This window comes from Lemur catta, chromosome 2 (assembly GCF_020740605.2).
Source record: "Lemur catta isolate mLemCat1 chromosome 2, mLemCat1.pri, whole genome shotgun sequence".
Taxonomy (NCBI): domain Eukaryota; kingdom Metazoa; phylum Chordata; class Mammalia; order Primates; family Lemuridae; genus Lemur; species Lemur catta.
In genome coordinates, this window is record NC_059129.1 from 43,248,654 (window position 1) to 43,268,551 (window position 19,898).

The window sequence follows — 19,898 nt, forward strand, 5'->3', positions numbered from 1 at the left end:
TCCCCTCGGCCCAGCCCCTCACTGACCTTTGTTCCTTCTTTTCCAGCTGTCCCGGTCAGTCCCTGCTCTCCAGGGGGACCTGGGGGGCCTGGGTGACCTCTCTCCCCCATGGGGCCAGTTTCTCCTGCTGCTCCCTAGAAAAGGCAGAGTCCCCACTCAGACCCTTCATCCCACTTTCTGCCAGAAGAGCCCACCTTGGCCACCCTGAAATAACCCCTCTAGAACCCCTTTATCCCTGCCCCAAAGCTCCTGGGAAATTCCTGGGGGCTCCCCTGGCCACCTGGGCTTCCCCAGGCTCCCCAGTGTGGAGTAACTGCACCACCTTGTGTCCCTGTGGGGGAACTGCCCCTTCTCGGAGACAAAACGATGAGAACAAACCCAGGAAATAGACTGACCCCTGTTCAGGACCCCTGCCCCCAATCCAGCCCCCACCATTGACCCCAGCCCCAGGGGTCTGGGTCAGGCAGACCAGGGAAGGGTGTATGGCTGAGAGAGGAGGGGCAGACAGCTTAACTCCAGAGTCTGGGGTCCATTCTCTCCTGGGGACAGACCTACCTGAGGTCCCACCACTCCTGGGGGGCCTGGGGGGCCGGTCTTCCCTTGGAAACCCTGAGAGAGGAAGAGAGGAGAACAGGGTGAGAGCAGGCGTGGGCACTGTGGGCAGACCCCAGGCTCCCGGAGGAGGGGGCAGGTCACTCCGAGCCCCGGGCTGTGGGTCTGAGCAGCGCTGGGGTGCACTCCCCTCTGCCAGGAGAACGTCCCTGTGGGCCTTCCAGACAGCTCTGGGGTTTGAGGGAATGAGGGGCCAAGGGCATCACCTACCACTTCTCCTCTCTGGCCTGGGTGTCCCGGCAGCCCGTCCTTCCCAGGGGGGCCCTGGAAGGAGTTCAGATGTCAGGTGAACTCTAGGCTGGAAAGGGGGATAGGGGAGGACTCAGAGAGCCAGAGTGGTCAGATCTCAGGGGTCAGCTTACCGGGGGTCCTTTGGGGCCAGGAAATCCATTGGGACCCTGAGGTCCAGGGAGACCCTAGGGTCAGAGAGGGGTTGAGTCAGGAGAATGGGCCAGGTGCTGGGCAGGGGGCGCAGCCTCCTCCCTGGGGTGAGGAGGGAGCTGGCTCCACCCAGGCTCCCTAGGGAAGCACTGGGGAAGGGGAGACTCAAGCCAACTCACCCTCTCTCCGGGGGGCCCGTGAGGGCCATCACCACCAGCTGTTCCCTGTGGGGGAAACAGAGTCAGAGAGTGGGAGGAGCTGCCTTCCAGACATCCCCAAGGTCAGAGAGGTTGAGGGCGAGCTGGGGCTCAGCGGGCAGATGGAGCCCTGCAGAGGCCACTAACCTTAGCTCCAGACTTTCCCGTGGCACCTCGGGGTCCTCGCTGACCCCGTGGACCCTGGAGAGAGGGGAAGGGTCAGAAATACGCAAACGCTCCCCTTTGGATCTTGAACCTCCTGTTTGTCGCACCCCTGCACTCACCGTCGGGCCCCGTTCTCCCCGAGGCCCTGATTTCCCCGACAGGCCCTGGTGGGAAGGAAGTCGAGAGAGACCGTCACCCAGGCTCGGCTCCCCACAGACCCCCTCCAGAGCCCCCCGCCCTTCCCTCCACACCCTCTCCCTTCCCCCAGCTTACCCGGGCTCCCTTCTCTCCACTGGCTCCGGGAAAGCCAGGAAATCCCAGGGACCCCTGGTGAGGATGGCGAAGGGGGGAAGTTGAGAAGTCGTGAAAGAGGAGGGCTCAGGAAGGGCCAGAGGGCGTCGGCGGACCATGGAGGCAGCAGCACGGGAGACCCGGGCTCTGCAGATAACTAGATGCCTCGGACAAACCCCTGCTGCTCTGGGCCTCTGTTTCCTCCTCTGTAGAAAGGGGTCAGCTACATTCTCTCTAGGACCCCCCACTGCTCTGCTAGCCTGTGCTTCCTGGAATCAGGGGTCGGGGAAGGGGAAAGGAGGAGGGGCACAAACGGGACATCACATCACCTTGGGACCCTGGCGTCCGGGGTAGCCAGGCAGACCAGGAACACCCAGCTTGCCCTGTGGAGACACAGGGAGCAAGAGGAGCCACCGTTACCATTGCATCCCTAGAGACCCCAGCCTCATCCAGCAACGCCCCACAAACCCCAGCCCTGCCCTCCTCAACCCCAGGGCTGTCTGGCCTTTGCAGTCTCTCCTTCCTGAGACAGGAGACTTCCCCAACTCTAGTGCTGGGACCCCGCCTCCCCCGTGTCTGCAGCTCCGACAAGTCCTTCAGAGTCAGTGTGGTCTAGCTGCTGCCCGCCTGTCAACCTCAGCACCCACTGCTACCTCACCAAGACCAGTCGCCCTGCAGGCCTCCGGGCCTTTGCCCAGGCAGCACACCACCCCAAGTCCCGCGCATGCGCCCCCTTCCTCCTGGGGCTCAGAGCTCGTCCTGCCAGGCAGCTGTGCAACGGTGGCTGCGAGCAGGGACCCTGCAGCCGACTGCCTGGGCTCAAACCCTGGATCTGCCCTTCACTGGCTACATGATTAACACGCGTCTTAACGTCCCTGTGCCTCTGCAAAGCCCAGGCCTGCCTCGCAGGATTGACAGGACGAGTTGGCACGGTGCCCGCACACGGCAAGTGCTCGCTCCGGGAGGGCCAGCTCTGGAGATCACAGACCTCACCGGCTGGTAGACTCTCTCCCTTCTCGGAAGCCCGGCTGCTCTGAGTTTGGACACATTTTCACTACAGTTACCCTCTGTGCCTCGTCCCCACCAGACTCTTCATTTGTGGCAGGGACTTCTCCTTGGCTGCTCATTTATCCCCCCACAACCCATGGGCAGCCAGAGAGCACAATGAACGCGAGGCTATCTTCAGCTGACTCTGTGACTCCAGCTGTGGGCACCCCCACGCCCACCCTGGCCCCCCCGAGGACCCAGGCACAGATCCCCCATCCCTTCACCTTCTCGCCCATGAGCCCAGGGGGCCCAGGGTCTCCAGTGGGTCCAGTGCGTCCCTTCGGCCCCTCAGGGCCGTCCTCTCCCCTGGATCCAGGGACTCCAACCTCGCCCTGAGTGGGAGGGTGGGAGAAGTGAGGGTTGGGGACTGGAGGTAGGGTCTGGGCCCGGAGAAGAAGCGGGCACCAGTGAGGCTGGGTGGAGCTGGTGGGATCCCAGAAGCTATTGCAGGACAGGGAGCCCACAGGGGCAGTGCTGCGACTGGAGGGCCAGCGTGACAGACAGTGGGCTTGTCATCCTGCTGGGATCAGGCTCCCGAGGGAGCACAGCACCAAGCGGGGGAGTCCAGGGTCTCAGGGCAGTAAGCTGGTGACTGGGGGCTCCAAAGGGGGGCATCATTAGGACATGGGGGTGGGGGCCAGTGTGGGGTCTCTACTCACCCTGTCACCTTTCACGCCTATGTCACCTTTAAACCCAGGAAAGCCATCCTCGCCCTGAGAAAGACAGAGGTGAGAGGACACCACAGATCACAGAGGGTTGGGGGTTCAAAGGGAGGCTTTCAGAGAACATGGGTGGAAGGGTGGGCTCTGGAGCTGGAGGGCAACGTGGGCAGGCTGGAGGGAAGGGCATGAGGAGAGAGGACGCAGGTGCTGGGACGCTGGGAACATGGCGCTCACCTTCTCACCCTTATGACCCTTCAGACCCCGAATTCCATCCACACCCTAGAATGAGAGGGGAATAGGGACAGAGTGATCAGGGGATGGAGGGGCGGGGAGGGCTGAGCTCCTAAGACCCCATCTCGCTCCCCTGACTGCAGCCCTTTATCTCCCAGCCAGGTGGTTGGTTACCTTGACACCTCGAGGTCCTGGGTATCCTAGAGGACCCTGAGGTCCAGACGGGCCCTGGGAGAAGAAATAGAGACATTTATAAAGGGGCCTTGGGGTACCAGTGTGGGGCTCCAGAGGGTAGAAATGGAGGTAACAGCACTGGAGTCTGGGCAGGGCTACAGGGCACGGGGCTTGAGAGTATCGTTAGAGCCATGTGAACGAAGAGATGAGGGACCCTGAGACTCCCGAGTCTGAGTGGAGACATGGAAGATCTCACCTGGTTTCCTTTGGTTCCAGGAGGACCTTCCTTCCCGGGGTGACCCTGAGGGTAGGGGATAGAGAAGGTGACCGCTAGCCCCTGTCACCTTCCCCACACTTTTTCCAACCCAAATTCCCTGTAACCTAATGAAGCTAACTAACCAGGCACCACCAGTGACCTTTCAGTGCCAGGGACACACTGTATGGACAGTCACTCAAGGAGCTTAGAGGCTGTGCCCTGGGGTAGAGGGCTGAGGGGAACTGGATTAACAGGGGGGGGCTCACTCACCGGGGGTCCATCAGAGCCAGGCATGCCAGGGAGTCCTGGTTTCCCTCGAGGACCCTACAGGAAGATGAGGAGGCTCAGGGTCACTGGAGGGGTCAGGTCTGGACACAGCTAAAGTCCCAACAGACATTTTGGGTGCTCCCTACACCCCACCCTGAGCCCCTTGTCTCCCAAATCCCTTAGTCACTTACCTTCTCTCCATGAGGACCGATGGCACCCTGGGGCCCGGGGAGACCCTACGCACAGAGAGAGAGGTCACAGTCACTGTTCTGTCCACTAGAGAGAGTAGGTGGGCTCTCCCCTACAGCCAGCCTCCCCACCCAGAGTGTGCATGGGTCCCAACCAGAGCCTGAGACCCTTAATCTCCTGTCCCCATCTGGGGTCTGGCCCATTGTGGAAGTCCAGGGGAAGCTGCTAAAGTTGGGGAGAGGGTGGGCAGGACCACTCACCTGGGTCCCAGGAGTGCCCTGTTGTCCAGGAGGTCCTGGCTCTCCCTGGGGTCCCTAGAAACAGGCAACCAGGCAGGGGTCAGAGGAGATGGTGACAGAACAAACTTAGGGCAAAGAGCAGAGTCCCAGCAGGTCAGCCAAGAGAGCTGGGAAGTAGGCAAAGCGTCAACACAGTGGTGAACAGGACCCTGGCAGGGACCTCGGGAATGGGGATTGGGGTGGGGTCTCCATGCCCGTCACTCACCAAGCTCCCTTTGGGGCCTTGGGGACCATCCATGCCTCGGACGCCCTGAAACACGAGAAGGGTGTGAGCAGCCAGATGGGCCTTGGAGGGACTTGTGGTCCTGAGAGGGTGGGGCGGCCAGACCTCCAGTTCATCCCAAACGTAAGCAAACACAGCCAGCCCAGCCCATACCCACAGGGCACGGGGCTGCGGACCTGTGGGCTTGTGGGTTTTTGTTTCGTTTTTCTTGAGGATTTGCTTTTCTTTTTGGCTATGTTCAGAGCCCTGGTGCATCTGTGGGCAAAGGCTGAAGCAGGGCCAGGTGGAGGCCATGGAGGGGTTGGGTGAGGAGAGAGGAGAGTTGGAGAGGTCAAGAGGTCACATCAGGGTCAGAAGTCAGGGAGTCACTTACCGGGGGTCCAGGAATACCAGGTGGGCCTTTGGGGCCAAGGAGACCTCGGGGTCCCTGCATTCAGGGTAAGGGGAGGAGACAGCACGGATGGGTTAGAGAAAATGTGTCCCCTTAGTGCCCATGGCCCCCTCCTGACCTCCCCAGAGCCCCCTCCCCCAAACTGACCCCCTGGACACTCACCGACTCTCCAGGCAGCCCTCGAGGCCCAATCTCCCCATCGTCTCCCTGGAGGAGGAGGACATGGTGAAGTGGCCTTGCCTTCTAGACTTCTCTTGCACCCACCCCCTGTGCTTGCCACAACACTTACCCGATCTCCATCCTCACCAGGGGGCCCCGGAAGGCCCTGGGCACCGGTATCACCCTGGAAAAGAGGGGAACAGGTAAGAGGGGCCTCAGAGCCCCAATGCAGGCAGACACCGGCCCTCTTCAATTCGCCAGCGGGTTCCGCTCACGGAGCTCCTGCGGACCCCCAGCCTTCTTTCCTTGCCTCCCTCCCTCCACAGATCTACCCCCATCACAACGCCTGCCCCCAACATACTCACCCTGTGTCCCTTCTCCCCAGGCAGCCCCGGGAGTCCATCAAAACCTCGGTCACCCTAGAGGAAGAGAGGCAGCCAGAGTGAGGGCCCAGCCCCTCCACGCCCCTGCCCTCCCTACAGTGCTCTGAGTGGGGAGGGGCTGCATCCTGGGGGAGCCGGGGGGATGAACGAGCACAGGTGGGGCTGGGAGCTACAGGTGTCAGAGAGGGGCCAGGGCCTGTTACCTTCACTCCAGGTTCTCCAGGCATCCCTCGGGCTCCATCAGCACCCGCCCGGCCCTGGGAGTGCAAGGAAAGCGTCAGAGCCAGCAGGGGGCGCAGTCCTCCTCTCCATTCCCCTTTCCCCCAACACCTATCCCACCCCTGGGGCACTCACCCTTCGCCCAGCCTTGCCAGGTGGGCCTGCGAGGCCCTGAGGTCCTCTGGGGCCCTGGTGAGGGCAGAGACGGGGAGGTTAGTGAGCATAGACAGTGGGAGGCGCTGGGTTGGGGATCAGGCGTCGGGGCAGGGGTTGGGGGGGTGGTCACCTGAGGTCCTAGGTCTCCAGATTCTCCTTTCAGGCCAGGGCTTCCAGGCTGCCCCTGGGAGAGAGAAGAGAGAATGGCCATGATGAAGGACATGCCCAACGGTGACCTCAGAACCCTCCCCAAAAGAAGCAAAACAACTTTCAACCTGGCCCCTTTCCAGAACTATCCACACCCCCCATACAAATAAAGGATCCTCTACCCCAACACCCCACTCACTCACCAAGGGTCCAGGGCGACCTGTGTATCCCATGGGGCCAGGGGGTCCACGGAGCGCCAGCTAGGGGAGCAGGCCACAGCAGAGCTGAGGGAGAGGCAGCAGGGGAGCCTCCAGCCCCAGCACACCCTCCCAACTTGCCCTTCCACTCCTGGTCCTCATCCACTGCCCTGCATTCTCCCCAACCTCCCTCTCCGCCCCACATTCGCCCCAACTGAACCTTGCAGCCCTCCTAGAGCCTTCCCTTCCCACCACACCCCTCCCTCCACCAAGACCCCCTCCAGACTCACTCACCCGTGCCTGCTGCAGGATTGCCTGGGCCTGAGCCTCCTGGGCTGCCACCACAGGGCCCTTGTCACCCCCACCACTGCCAAACCGGAACTGAGGGGCAAGGAGAGAAGGTCCAAGTTCTCTTCCAGGAAATCTGTGGGACCCTCCCAGCCAGAGGCTTCTTCCAGCATCTCTGCCCCATCCCCCAGGCTCTGCTCTGTCCAGCATCTCTCGTGGGTTCCAGATAACTACTTAGAGGTTTTCAGAAACTCAACCCCTGTGCACCTCCCCCAATCTCTAGCCTCTACCTCCCAAAAGACTCTCCTTTGGTTCTAGACTCCTTGAAATGTAGGAGTTTCTGGCCAGTTCTAGATAATTTATTTGGTTCTAGAAGATCCATGTTTGGTTCTAGATCATCTAATGAAGCTCCAACCCCCTCACCCCAAAGATCAATCCCTTTAGGTTGATGATGGTCTTTAGAGACTGCTCCATAGCTTCCCTGACCTTCTGATTCTTGGTGACACAACAGAATCCCCCTGTCCTCCCCCTCAGCCCATTCCGAAGCCCAGAAGACAACTCACTGGCAGCATGAGGGACGTGCCAGGAGGGCCAGGGGCCCCATCTGATCCAGGAAGCCCTGCTCGGCCAGGGGGCCCCTGGAGTGGGGAGAGAATGAGAAAGCACAGTGACAGATGGGGGGTGACAAGGTCTTACTGTCATTTTGCAACCCTCCTCAACAGAATAGATGTAGACTCCCTAGATCTTTCCTGAGCCCCCCAGCCCCATGGAGAAAAATGAGGGTGAGATACCAGATTGTTCCCCTCCCCAACCAGTGACTGCCCTCCTTTCTGGGTTCTGAGGAGCACGCTGCCCCTCATTCACCAGACAGCCAGCTAGCAAGGAACACTGAGCATGGTAGCCCTGTGGGGTACAGGCGGCTCCTCTGCAGCCCCGCCACCCACAGGACACTCCCTTACCCTCTCGCCAGGGTCTCCAACTGGGCCTGGGTTCCCCTGGATGCCAGGGGGACCAGTCAATCCCTGAGGAACAGAAGAGTAGGGGTCAGGTCTGGACTTTCAGGCAGAAGAGGGGAATGTGGCTGAGGGTGGTCTTACAGAAGAAGTCTGGGAATCCGGGAAGCTTTGATTGGAAGGACCCTCGAGGGTGCTGAGAAGGAGGCCTGGGCATATGGGGGAAGGGTCTCTGAGAAAAGAATGGAGGGTAACAAGTCACAGCCAGACTCACCGCAGGGCCTTCTGGGCCAGGGGGCCCCTCCACGAGCATACCCTGTGGAGTCAAAGGTTAAAAGTCAGACACAACAGGGCTAGCTCCCCACCCCCACTTGCTTCCCCTCTTCCCACCGCCTCAGCCAGGGACCACTCACAGGTTCCAGCACCGCGGGCTCTCCCTTCTCTCCCTTCAGCCCCCGGGGTCCGTGGGCAGCCTGAGGGAGACACACATGTAACCCCCAGTGGGGCCTGTGAGCAGCCAGGACCCCAGGACTGCCCCCTCCCAAATCCAGCCTTGATTCTTACATCCTTCAAGACTTTCTTGACCCTACCCCCCAAATCTGCCAGCCCTCCCCCAAAACCTCCTCTCACAGACCTTGCAGACCCGCCAAGGAGTCTGCTAGTTCCCAGCCCCGCCTCAGCAAGCACAACCTCTCCATCTCCCTGAGCGCTTCTGTCAGGAAAGTTCTCAGACCCTTCCTGGGATTTCAAACCCTCTTCCAGAGGATCCGACCCTGTTCCCCAAACTCCCTCTGGCGCCAGGAGTCCCTAGAATCTTAAGAAGGCATCCACTTTCTCACCCTTACCCCAACCTATCAAATAAGAATCTCTCTAAGATTGTAGATAGACTTTTATTTGGGGGTAATGGGAGGGCAGGGACCCATGTGAAAATTTGATGAAAGCTATGAGTCTTTCTCCAGAAAAGAAAAAGTATGTGCCCTTGTGCACAGAATTTTATGTAGACGTCAAGGGGTTCACAATTTAAAAATTCCCCAGAGGTTAAGCATCCATATTCTAAGTACATTTGGAGAGTAATCACCACTGATACCCCCAACTCAGGCCTCATAACTAGCTTTTGGAAAAACACAGTTCTTGGGTTCAGTTTTCCAACCCCAAGAGCAGCCCCCTGTTGTAAGTCCCTCAGTTCATCTCTCAGCAAGGAGGCTATGCCCTTCCTCTGTCCCTCCTCCGTCCCTTCAAGCCTACCAGTTCCCTCCCTGTCATGCTTCCACTCAGATGGCTACTCCCAACTCTAGGACCAGAACCAAGATAAGGACAGGGAAAAGGGAGGACATTTACCACCACCCCCAACTCTCCCAACAGAGATCTTCAGGATGGCCCCCTCCCCTCTATCCTAACCAAACAGCAATGATCAGTTTCCAAACTCTCCCCAATCCCAGATCAACCCCAAATAGCCAAAGAGCAGCATAAGGGAAAGGTAGCAGAGGGTCAAGGGTGGCAATATTAGAGAAGGGGGGTGTGCGGTGAGGCGGCAGGTAGAGGAGGCAGCCATGACCGTGGGGCAGGCAGGAGATGAAGCGGAGTAGACAGGGAACACTCCAGCTGACGGGGAGTTGTTGAAGACATGGGGAACAATCAAGGGAGACAGGACAAAATGACAAACACTTGGAAGCAAGAATGATGCCAGGGCCAAGAAAAATTAAACATGACCAAGATGGCTAGAAAACAAACTAGAAAAACAGGAAGTGGCTGGACACACAGGAAGAGCCAAGGAAAGAGGACCCAGGAGGTGAAACTTCAACAACATCGCTACTGTGACCAAGAGAGAAAAGGCATCCGCAAAATAGAAAGTGATTCCTGCAAAGGGAATTAAGACAATGACAGGTAATTCTTCGGAAAAACACAAACATCAAGGCTAGGACACACAAGAAGTGGCCATGATAAATACCTAGGCCCACAATGGAAACTTTATGATTTGGATGATCTGAGACACACAGGAAATGGCTTACTGTCAAAGGAAATTGTCACAAGACAGCATGAAAAACTAGAGGCAGAACACAAACAACAAATCCCTTTCAGCCCAATCTGACATGGACACCAAGATGGATGCCACGGAAGGAAGGGACAGATAAGAAGTGGCCTGTAGATTGGAAAATGTAACATAGGAAGTTAGATTATTTGACAGCAACATGAACAAGATATTGTTTTGACCAAGAAGAAATGACAGAGACAGACTGAAAATGGACACAGGGTAGGGACTTATTGACCGAAAGCTTTATGAAATCCAGCTTGATGGGTTTAGACAGAAAGCAACCAAAAAAGACAGGATGTGGCCACAGGATTTTTTAAAAAATCCCAATGCCCTGGGCAGAGGGATCCACAAGGAGTCACAGGGTAAGACATTTGGCAAGGGAAGGCAGGAAGTATCTTTTCAAGCAACATATACATGTTACGTGAACAGAAAATGGCACACCACTAATGGGAAGTAGCGCACAGCCAACAGACAATGATCAAAACCAACAGGCAGCAGTTCTTGTAGCTCCCGGTGGTGGTGAGAACGGAAGAGGAGCGCCTTTCACTTACGGCTCCTGAGTGGGCTGTCTCCGCAGAGAGGGCAGGGCCAAGCTCCGTCTCTTCACGATAATCGTCCCCATAGCCATAGGTGTAATCGTAGGACCCTGCTGGGGGGTCTGTGCCACCCTCCCCATGTTCCTCTGCCCGGAACCTGTCAGCTGTTGGGGGGACCTGGAGATCTGTCTGCTCCTTCCCAGGTGGGAAGGGAGAAGGGGTAGATGGGGGCGTTAGGGCTGAGAGAAGGCTTTCCCTGGACCCCAGGGTGTGACAACTTCCAGCCCAAAGGATTCTGAGGGTAATGGAGACCAGAGTTTTTCTCCCAAGAAGAGCAAGGGGAGTGGTTGTATAGAAATGGGATGGCTACTGAAGGCCAAAAGTGGGGAGGGATGTCCCACAAATGGGCCTGGTGGGAAGAAATGGTGGATAACAGGAAGGGCGGCCAGAGGGCTGGACACAGAGTGGACAGTCCATGGATGTAATGATAGACAAAGAAGTCCAGGCAACAACCAAAGAGACAGAGACTGGGAGAAAAGAAAAAAATGACAGCATTGGACAGAAAATGGCTCCTAGGGATGGAAATAGGACACAGAAATCAGACCATTTGGCACCAACATGGAGAGGAGGTTACTCTGGAATCAAAGAATGATGGCAGGTGGCATGGACATACTTAGACATACTTAGAGAAAGAAGCCACCCCATAGGTCTGGAGTGATCAGAAGACAGAAGGCCATAAATGGAAATGACAAAGAGCCCTCTGGCCAGAAGAGGGGCTGGCTCATCAAGATGGCATGGGGCAAGGGGACTGGGTCACAGATGCCCATTGCCCCCAGCTGGGGTGAGGGCAGGGGACGGAGTTACCTCCTCAGGGGGTGGCAAGGAGCTGGGCTCCAGGATTTCTTCTTCTTCACCAGGGTTGGGGTCCTAACCCCAAGGAGAGGGGAGGAGAGTAGCACAGGGTAGAAGGAAGGAGAGAGGTTAGTGGAAGGGGAGGCAAAGCAGCACCTGTCCCTCCACCCCAGGGCAGTGTCTGTCTGTGCTGGGGGATGGGGGAAATCTCAGATCTTGCAGCCCTTTTGGAGGGGGGACAGTCTGGGGAGACTGAATCTCCAAGGTCATAGAAGTTTGGGGGCAGAGATCTGGATGCCCCAGCTCTACCTGCCGGTAACCGCTGCCTCTGGTCCTGGGGGGGGCCTGGGCAGCGGGGGAAGCAGCCCGCCGAGCTGGGCGTCGGGAGGGGGGAGGCTGGCCCCGTGCTGGGCCAGAGCCTCCAGTTGGAGAGGGCCTCCGGCCTGGTGAGGGGGACGCCTGCCGGGCTGCTGACCTCTTGGCAGGTGGGGTGGGCTTTCGGGGAGGGGTCCGATGCCCCCTAAGGGAAGGGGGAGCCCTGTGGTGGGGGCTCCGAGGCCACTGCAGCAGAGAGACATGGAGGGGCACTGAGTGAGTAAACCCCCATAATCTATATATGGTGTCTCTCCCCACAGACGGGGGAGGGAGGAGGTGTCATAGGAGATGCTGGGAGGAAGGGAAGAAATGAAGGGGTCCCTCAAGTTTACCTGATAATCAGGGGTCGTCCCCGTAGTCATCACATCGTAATAGGGGGGCTCGTAGTCATAGTAGAGAGACTCAGTGGGCTGGGACAGAGGAATAGGCAGGAGGGGGTGGGGCAGTTGGAGGGTGGGGGTGAAGGGCAGGGACGTTGGGAAACAGGGGAGGCATGGAGTTGGGAAGCAGAGAGTTGAGGATGAAAGGAAAGGTTGGGGGTCAGGAGAGTGGTGGAGAGAGGTGGGAAAGGGGAAGGGGTCCCGCGTGTGAGACAGAAGTAGACATGATTAAGAGATTGACCCTCCAATCTTCAGACCACTGGCCCCAGATCATATCTATACTCGCGCTGTCCAGACTCCACCCCACCCAGTTTCCCTTCCGGACGCTGTTTTCCTCTCCGCAGCCCTAACCCTGTCCCTCTGGGTGGAGGGGCCAGAGACTGGGCTCCCCACTCCCACACTTCAGCAGACCCTGCTCCTTTGGGATCCTCTACCCCTATTCCTTCCCTGTTTCTCCTCGGTCCCACCATCTCAACTTCTCTCTCCCAGCTTCTGTCTCCTCTACTCTCCCACTCTCTCCCAATCTCTTAATTCAAGGAAGGAATGGGAAGCCCAGAGGCACAGTTCTAGGAAGACTGGCAGAGGAGGAGACACAAGTAGGGAACACAGCTCCCAGCCACGAATTCTTCATAACAAACTCTTCATAATGACTCTTTTTATTTTTAAATGAAAATAAAAAGATTGATGAATGAGGACTGGGAGGACGGGGTGATGGAGGTGTGGATGGGGAGGGATCTAAGGAGGAGAGATGTCTGGGTATCTTCCCTCTCTGGGGTGTGCTGCAGTTGGGGGTTCACTCAGCTCCCTCACCTGTCGCTGGGGTTCCTGGTTTTGTGGCCTATGAAGTGTTGACGGCTGCTGCTTTGGAGATCTCTGGGTTCTGTGGGACTGTTGATTCTGAGGGCTCTCTCTCTGGCCCCCCTCACAGTCCAGCTCCTTCTGTTCACAGGATTCGTAGGCAGCTTGGACCCCCGGGACAATGACAAGCTCCTGGACATCACCCTGCAAAGACATGAGGAAGGAACATCAAGGGAGGGAGGCCGAGAGAGACAAAGGGAATAGCCTGGGACAAAGGGTAGGAGGCCAATCCTAGGGAAAACGGTACAATGGGAGAAGGTCATTATCAGCTTTCTCATGGGCATAGCCCTTTTCAGTTCTCAAAGAATCTCATGGATCCTTCATAACAATGGAGTAAGTCAGTAGAACAAAGATCTTTATGCCCCTTTTTCAGATACATTCCATTCGGAAAAGCTCAAAAGGCAATGACTGGCCCAGGGTCACTCAGAGTGGCAGAATCAGGACTAGAACCCAGGACTTCCAGGACTAGAACCCCTACCCCCCGCCCCTTGTGGCAATGCATGGGCCTTTTCATAGTGGCTTCTGGAGACAGTAGCCTAGCCTTAGTTGCCTTGGCCTGCCAATGGCAGTGATGATGAGAATTCTAAGGACCTCTAGAGCTGGGGGAGGGGAACCCACTTTGGAATTCCAATGGCATTTATTTGGGCCCACACAGGGTGCTTAGCACACCCTCCCTTGCACTGTAATTTAGGGACAGTATCTCATTTCTAGAGCCAAACTGGGAGCTCCTGGGATGACAGAGACCTTAGATGATTCTTCTGTGTTCCCCTTGGCTGGCAGGTATTCAGAAACTGTTGACTGGCTAGGTGGATGGCTGGAGGAATGGATGAATGAATAGACAGGTGGATGGCTGGGTGGAGGTTCAAATGCATGGCTAAATGGGAGTGTTGATGGATGGTGAATGAATGAATGTGTGTATGGGTGGATTGGTGGGTAGATGAACAGGAGGCACAGAGTAGATGGAAGCAGACTGGTGAATAGGTAGATAGGTGGAATTGAATATGTGGGTGAATGAATGTTGAATGGGGTGTAGGTGTGTGAGGAGACAGGTGGGTGAGTGTATTGGAGGAGGGAGTGGTTGAGTTGGTGGGTAGATGGGTGGGTGGATGGCTATATTCACGCATGCATCCTTGTATGCATGGGTAAATGGGGTGGGTGGGCGCATGGGTGAGTGAGTAGATGGCTGGATGGGCTGAAGAGGATAGATGGACAGAACAATAGATGGATAGTTGGGTGGTTTGAAGCGGGGAGTGGTTAAGCAGGGGGAGGATAGGCAGGTGGGTGAATATAAGTCTAAATGCATGAGTATGTGGGTAAGTGTGGGAACAGATAGGTGGGTAAGTGGGTAGGTGAGTGGGTAGTGGAGGCATGCATGTGTGCATAGGTGGGCCAGGCGGTGGGCGGGTGGGTAGTGGAGGCATGCATGTGTGTGTAGGTGGGCAGGCGGGTGGTGGAGGCATGCATGTGTGCCAGGGGGTGGGCAGGTGGGTGGTGGAGGCATGTATGTGTCCATAGGTGGGCCAGGGGGTGGGCGGGTGGGTGGTGGAGGCATGCATGTGTGCCAGGGGGTAGGCAGGTGGGTGGTGGAGGCATGTATGTGTCCATAGGTGGGCCAGGGGGTGGGCAGGCGGGTGGTGGAGGCATGCATGTGTGCCAGGGGGTGGGCAGGTGGGTGGTGGAGGCATGCATGTGTCCATAGGTGGGCCAGGGGGTGGGCGGGTGGGTGGTGGAGGCATGCATGTGTGCCAGGGTGTAGGCAGGTGGGGTGGTGGAGGCATGTATGTGTCCATAGGTGGGCCAGGGGGTGGGCAGGCGGGTGGTGGAGGCATGCATGTGTGCCAGGGGGTAGGCAGGTGGGTGGTGGAGGCATGCATGTGTCCATAGGTGGGCCAGGGGGTGGTCGGGTGGGTGGTGGAGGCATGCATGTGTGCCAGGGGGTAGGCAGGTGGGTGGTGGAGGCATGTATGTGTCCATAGGTGGGCCAGGGGGTGGGCAGGCAGGTGGTGGAGGCATGCATGTGTGCCAGGGGGTAGGCAGGTGGGTGGTGGAGGCATGTATGTGTCCATAGGTGGGCCAGGGGGTGGTCGGGTGGGTGGTGGAGGCATGCATGTGTGCCAGGGGGTAGGCAGGTGGGTGGTGGAGGCATGTATGTGTCCATAGGTGGGCCAGGGGGTGGGCAGGCGGGTGGTGGAGGCATGCATGTGTGCCAGGGGGTAGGCAGGTGGGTGGTGGAGGCATGCATGTGTCCATAGGTGGGCCAGGGGGTGGTCGGGTGGGTGGTGGAGGCATGCATGTGTGCCAGGGGGTAGGCAGGTGGGTGGTGGAGGCATGTATGTGTCCATAGGTGGGCCAAGGGGTGGGCAGGCAGGTGGTGGAGGCATGCATGTGTGCCAGGGGGTAGGCAGGTGGGTGGTGGAGGCATGTATGTGTCCATAGGTGGGCCAGGGGGTGAGTGGGTGAATGAGTGGGTGGGTGAATAGAGAGATGGGTTGAAGGAATGGATGGATGGGTGAACTGATGAAGACTGAATGACACAGTAAGTGGCTGTGGACAGTCCTGCCACATAAGTGGGCATCTAGTTTTCCTACAGAGAAAATTAGCCCTGAAGATAGAAAACGGAAATAAAAATTCATGAGAGGAAAAATGAAGGCCTCGGGAGTTAGAAGATGAAGTGCTGGGGCCGGAAGGGGAGTGGGCACAAGATATGAGGCCAGAAATCACTTCCTTCTCTGATCACTCTGGTTACCTCAAAGACTTCCTCATCCAGGATACGGGCACCAAAGATTATCACTCCGTGGATGTCCAACACTGGGCGAGCACTTCGGGGTAGGGGCCGGGTGATTCGCTTCTTGCAGTCAACAATGAGAGTGACAGACTGGCCCTTCACGGCCACAGCCACACGGTGCCACCTGGTCATATGGGAGGAGAGGTTCAAGTGACTGACGGAAGGCATGGAGTCAACAGGGCTGGGAAGCAGTTGATGGAAGAGTTGAAGCCACTGATGACAGTAGTATTATAGTAACACAACAGCTACCATTTATTGAGTGTTTATAGTGCACCAGTCATCATGGAATCATTTTCTCATTTGATCGTCATGATTCTATTATCCCTATTTTACAGACAGAAACTGAGGCTCAAAAAAGTTAAGTAACATGTCCAAGGTACAGGCTAGTACAACACGCAGAAAAGAATGCAAACTCTAAAGCCCAAACTCTGGGCTAGAAGTGACTGAAGTCTTGCCAGCAGGTAGCTGCAGTGTGGCCAGAAGGATTAGCAGGGTTTCCCAGTTTGGGGAGTAGGGCTTCTGGGACACTTTCTCCTAAAAGTGTGGGCCAGGCAGACCAGGGGAGCAAATGGACTTACTTGCCATCTGCTAGGCTGAGGCCTCTGAAGACCGGCTGAGCCGGAGGTTGAGGCCGTCCAGTCTGGTCCTCATACAGGAAGCGGACAGGTCGGCCAAGCTCCAGGCCCAGCTGCCGCACGCCCTGGGCACTGTAGAGAGTCAGGAGGGGAGCCTGGAGACCAGGGCGGGTCCGGACTACAGTCAGCAGAGAGAAATCTTTGGGGAAGCCTCCTAGTGCCCAAGAGAGATACACACAGGTTGAGTGAGACGCAAAGAGGGCCATAACCCCTCCCTTCCTGGTGTCTGATCCCACACCCCACCCTATTACTTCCCCCAGGTGTCCCTACCCCACCATGTCACCCATACCTGGGAAAAGCTGGCGGGTGGGTGCGCTGAGCTGGGCAGGTCGAGACACTCGGTAGGCCACATCAGCTGGACAGATGCCTCTCGCCCTCCGGACACCATCAGGGACAGAGGGGAACCTCAGGGCCCGGAGCACATCCACAGGGGGTGTACCTGGGAGAGTCCATGAAGGTCAGGGCAAAGGACATGCCCTCAGGAGGGCATAAACAGGGCACATTTGGGATTTAGAACTCAGCTTCCTAGGGCTCTTTGTCTTCCTGGAAGACAGAGGTCACCGTCTCCCTCACTGGCTTCTGCATGGGGCCCAGATGGATGGGAAATGCAGAGTTGCCTGGACGGGCAGGGCAGCACTGGGGTATCCCGTTCACGCCCACTCCTGCCCCTCCCCGCCAGCATCTGTCTCTCCTACTCTCCCGCCCTATCTTTCGGTGTATGACTCTGTCTCTCTATTCTCTCTCGACCTCTCTCTTAACTCTCCATGTCTCCCCTTCTCTTGCACTGTCTCTCTTACCCTCTTTGTCTCTGACTGTTGGTCTGTCCCCCTGTCTCTTGTCTTCCTCCATTTTCCTCACATTCTGCCTATCTTTTTCTTTCCCTGTCTTTCTTCCTCACTCTCACTCCCTTTCCATATCTCTCACTCTCCGGGCCTCTGGCATCTGTCCCGTCTCCAGCACAAACAACATCTGGGCCATCGATTATCCTGGGCACAAGAGGTGCAGGGGGGCCAGGAGGAGAGAGCAGGAGGTGGCGCTGTGGGAGGGGGCTTCAAGCTGCTTCAGATCCCAGGTTCATGGGGCAGGGGGCAACTCAGATCATGCAGACGAAGAAGATACAAAAAAGAGCCTTCCCAGGAGCCTGTGCCCCCTACTAGGGAGATGGGCTGGGGGGGGGGCGGCGCTGAAGCTGCCACGCAGAGCCGGAGCAGGTCCAGAGCCCTGAGCCACACATCTGTGGATCCCATCAGAGTCCTCGCCCAAAACCCGGGCAAGCTCCCCACACCTGGAACCTTGATCCTGCCTCACCACCCCCACTACTCCCACCACCTGGGATCTAAAGATTCAAGACCCAGGCCACCAGCCCTGTCCGCCTAGAAATTAGCTTCCTAAGGCTCAAACTCCCTGGAAGACAGAGGTCACCTCTCCTTCACTTGCTCCTTAACACACATTCTCCTCACACCATCAGCTCCAGATTGGAAAAATCCCAAAGAGAGTTTCAGCAAAACTTTCACAGAAGTGTGGGGCAGTGCAGAGGCCAGAGCAATCAGGAGAGCAGAGCTGGGTGGGGCGGGGTGGGCAGGCAGAGAAAAGGCCCTTTGAGTCCAGGAGCCGGGGAAACCGCAGCCTGGCCCCCCCCACCCCCCTGCCTGATCCTGGCCCCTGCGCGTGTGGCAGCTCCGCAAACACCAACACACAAGGGCAGCTTTGAGAGACCAAGGGTGAGCGAGACAGAGACACAGAGACTCACAGAGACCCTAGGCCAAGGAGATCTCAGAGGCCCCAGCCTTCCACCAAACCTCAGGAGAGTACAGTTCAATCCCATAGACAACCTGCCCACAGGTCCGCCCACCATCCGCCCACATCAGGCCGCATACCTGCCCACTGTCTCCGGCCTCATCTGCCCCAGGGCTCCCCACTGGTAGCCCCATCACCCTCTAGCACTCTACCTATGGCCCCCCAAATGCCTTATTCTTTAATCTTAGAAATTCCATAGTAACCCATTTCCCTAGAGTCCCACTCAGCCCTGAAATAAGAGACAGTCATCTTACCCATCCCCCTCCCTCCATGCCAGAGGGTCCCTTTTTGCCCTAAGAAAGACTCCTAGGGTCTACAGACACCATACACTTCAGTTTCCTGTCCCTGAGCCTCACACTCCTCACATCTTGGAAGTTCCTTCTATATTGAATCTAAATCCTTTATGCTGCCATTCTGACCATTTTCTCTCCAAAGCAGAGAAGAAATGGTCAAGTTATATACACATCAGCCCCCAATGTTTCCAGGAGTGGGGGCTTCTCCAGCCTGCCCAGGGCACAGCCCTCCCAGCCCCCTCCTCTCTGACATCAAATCCCCTTTCCTAGCAGCCAGGAATTCTGGGTCCTGGGAAAAAGAAGGAAAAGACTGGGGTTGTGGACACCCGGGTCCCCCGGGAGCCCGGCTGGCCAGAGGAGGAGGGCCCCGGGCAGGAATGCAAAGAGCTGGCTCTGGCCTCAGACACCTGATCCTGGCCTGTCCAGCGGCCGTCCTGTTGGCAGCCAGCCCCAGTGCTCCCCAGAGCCAGCCGCGTGGCAGCACCGGGGGCACAGGGAGGGGGAGGGGGACCCTGTCAGGGAAGCCAACAGGACAGACAGTTGAGGCATCCCTTCTTTCTTGGCCTACAAGGCTCCTCTCTGAACCACAGATGCTCAGCCCTCATCCCAAAGACATAGATAGAAAGCCCAGAAGACACACACACCCCCCTCACCCATCAACACTGACATCTACCACCCCGACACCAGCAGCAGCTGGACTGGCCCTGGCCACCTCGGGCTCTCTAAGGCGGTCCTCCACCTTTCGGCTTTACCTGCCCTCCCCCAGTCACTTCAAGGAGGGAGAGATCCCTGCCCTGACTCCAAGGAACCCAGGTGTCTTGGCCTCCAGTCTGGACCTTAGACTCGCAAAACCTCCTTTTTAGACTCAGAAGCTTCTGCCCCAGTCATCAGCTGTCCCCTCCCCAGAGATACTTAGAGCTGCAGCCGATTAGACCCCGGCATCGGGACTCCTCTTACCTGCCCAGCCCGGGGCCGCGCTCAGCCCCAGCACCAGAGGTAGAAGCAGGAGGAGGAGGCGACGGCAGCGGCTGCACCGCTCCATGGCTGAGCGACCGGAAAGCCCGGTCCCAGCGACCCAGGTGGGCCTGAGGCGCCGGACGCCCGGAGGCTGACAGAAGACAACCAGCGGGCTGTGAGCCTCGGACGCCGGGGTCGGGGGAGGTCAGAGGCGACAGCTTTCAGCGGCCCAGCTCGAGGCTGCGAGGCGCCGTCGGGGGTCGGGGCTCCGGCCCTGCTCCCTCCTCGGTGGCCGCCGCTCCTGTGTGTCCCCCGCCACCCCGGCGGCCCAGAGCCCCCACCTCGCCCCCGCCCCGGGCCCGGCCCCCGTCTCAAGCCGCCCGCCCACAGCCACCGAGGGGAAACCCCACCCTCGATCTCCACCTGGGGAACCCTCCCCTTTCCCCTCCCTCCCTGCCTCCCAGACCCTCGGACTGTTCTCTGCTCCTTGCGGGCACTCAGTGGCTTGTAC

The 19,898-nt window shown here is 57.9% G+C and overlaps 1 protein-coding gene across 1 annotated transcript in view; it reads right to left on the reverse strand.

The window, feature by feature from the left end:
- The window catches only part of COL11A2 (collagen type XI alpha 2 chain), a 28,480-nt gene extending 8,804 nt beyond the window's left edge, over positions 1–19,676 (reverse strand). Inside the window, exons 1-39 of the mRNA XM_045541815.1 lie at positions 19,388–19,676; positions 16,630–16,779; positions 16,284–16,494; positions 15,667–15,829; positions 12,873–13,064; positions 12,015–12,092; positions 11,320–11,382; positions 10,471–10,650; positions 8,301–8,360; positions 8,162–8,203; positions 7,894–7,956; positions 7,498–7,572; positions 6,941–7,027; positions 6,653–6,709; positions 6,433–6,486; positions 6,282–6,335; positions 6,131–6,184; positions 5,910–5,963; positions 5,675–5,728; positions 5,548–5,592; positions 5,368–5,421; positions 4,977–5,021; positions 4,733–4,786; positions 4,475–4,519; positions 4,287–4,340; positions 4,017–4,061; positions 3,761–3,814; positions 3,590–3,634; positions 3,353–3,406; positions 2,918–3,025; positions 1,976–2,029; positions 1,629–1,682; positions 1,475–1,519; positions 1,338–1,391; positions 1,173–1,217; positions 975–1,028; positions 823–876; positions 556–609; positions 27–134 (exon numbers count right to left, since the gene is read on the reverse strand). Of these exons, the coding sequence (XP_045397771.1) occupies positions 27–134; positions 556–609; positions 823–876; positions 975–1,028; positions 1,173–1,217; positions 1,338–1,391; positions 1,475–1,519; positions 1,629–1,682; positions 1,976–2,029; positions 2,918–3,025; positions 3,353–3,406; positions 3,590–3,634; positions 3,761–3,814; positions 4,017–4,061; positions 4,287–4,340; positions 4,475–4,519; positions 4,733–4,786; positions 4,977–5,021; positions 5,368–5,421; positions 5,548–5,592; positions 5,675–5,728; positions 5,910–5,963; positions 6,131–6,184; positions 6,282–6,335; positions 6,433–6,486; positions 6,653–6,709; positions 6,941–7,027; positions 7,498–7,572; positions 7,894–7,956; positions 8,162–8,203; positions 8,301–8,360; positions 10,471–10,650; positions 11,320–11,382; positions 12,015–12,092; positions 12,873–13,064; positions 15,667–15,829; positions 16,284–16,494; positions 16,630–16,779; positions 19,388–19,472 (2,901 nt within the window). The 5' untranslated portion in view covers positions 19,473–19,676. The remainder of the gene's footprint in view (positions 1–26; positions 135–555; positions 610–822; positions 877–974; positions 1,029–1,172; positions 1,218–1,337; positions 1,392–1,474; positions 1,520–1,628; positions 1,683–1,975; positions 2,030–2,917; positions 3,026–3,352; positions 3,407–3,589; positions 3,635–3,760; positions 3,815–4,016; positions 4,062–4,286; positions 4,341–4,474; positions 4,520–4,732; positions 4,787–4,976; positions 5,022–5,367; positions 5,422–5,547; positions 5,593–5,674; positions 5,729–5,909; positions 5,964–6,130; positions 6,185–6,281; positions 6,336–6,432; positions 6,487–6,652; positions 6,710–6,940; positions 7,028–7,497; positions 7,573–7,893; positions 7,957–8,161; positions 8,204–8,300; positions 8,361–10,470; positions 10,651–11,319; positions 11,383–12,014; positions 12,093–12,872; positions 13,065–15,666; positions 15,830–16,283; positions 16,495–16,629; positions 16,780–19,387) is intronic.
- Between the last annotated feature and the right edge of the window lie 222 nt (positions 19,677–19,898).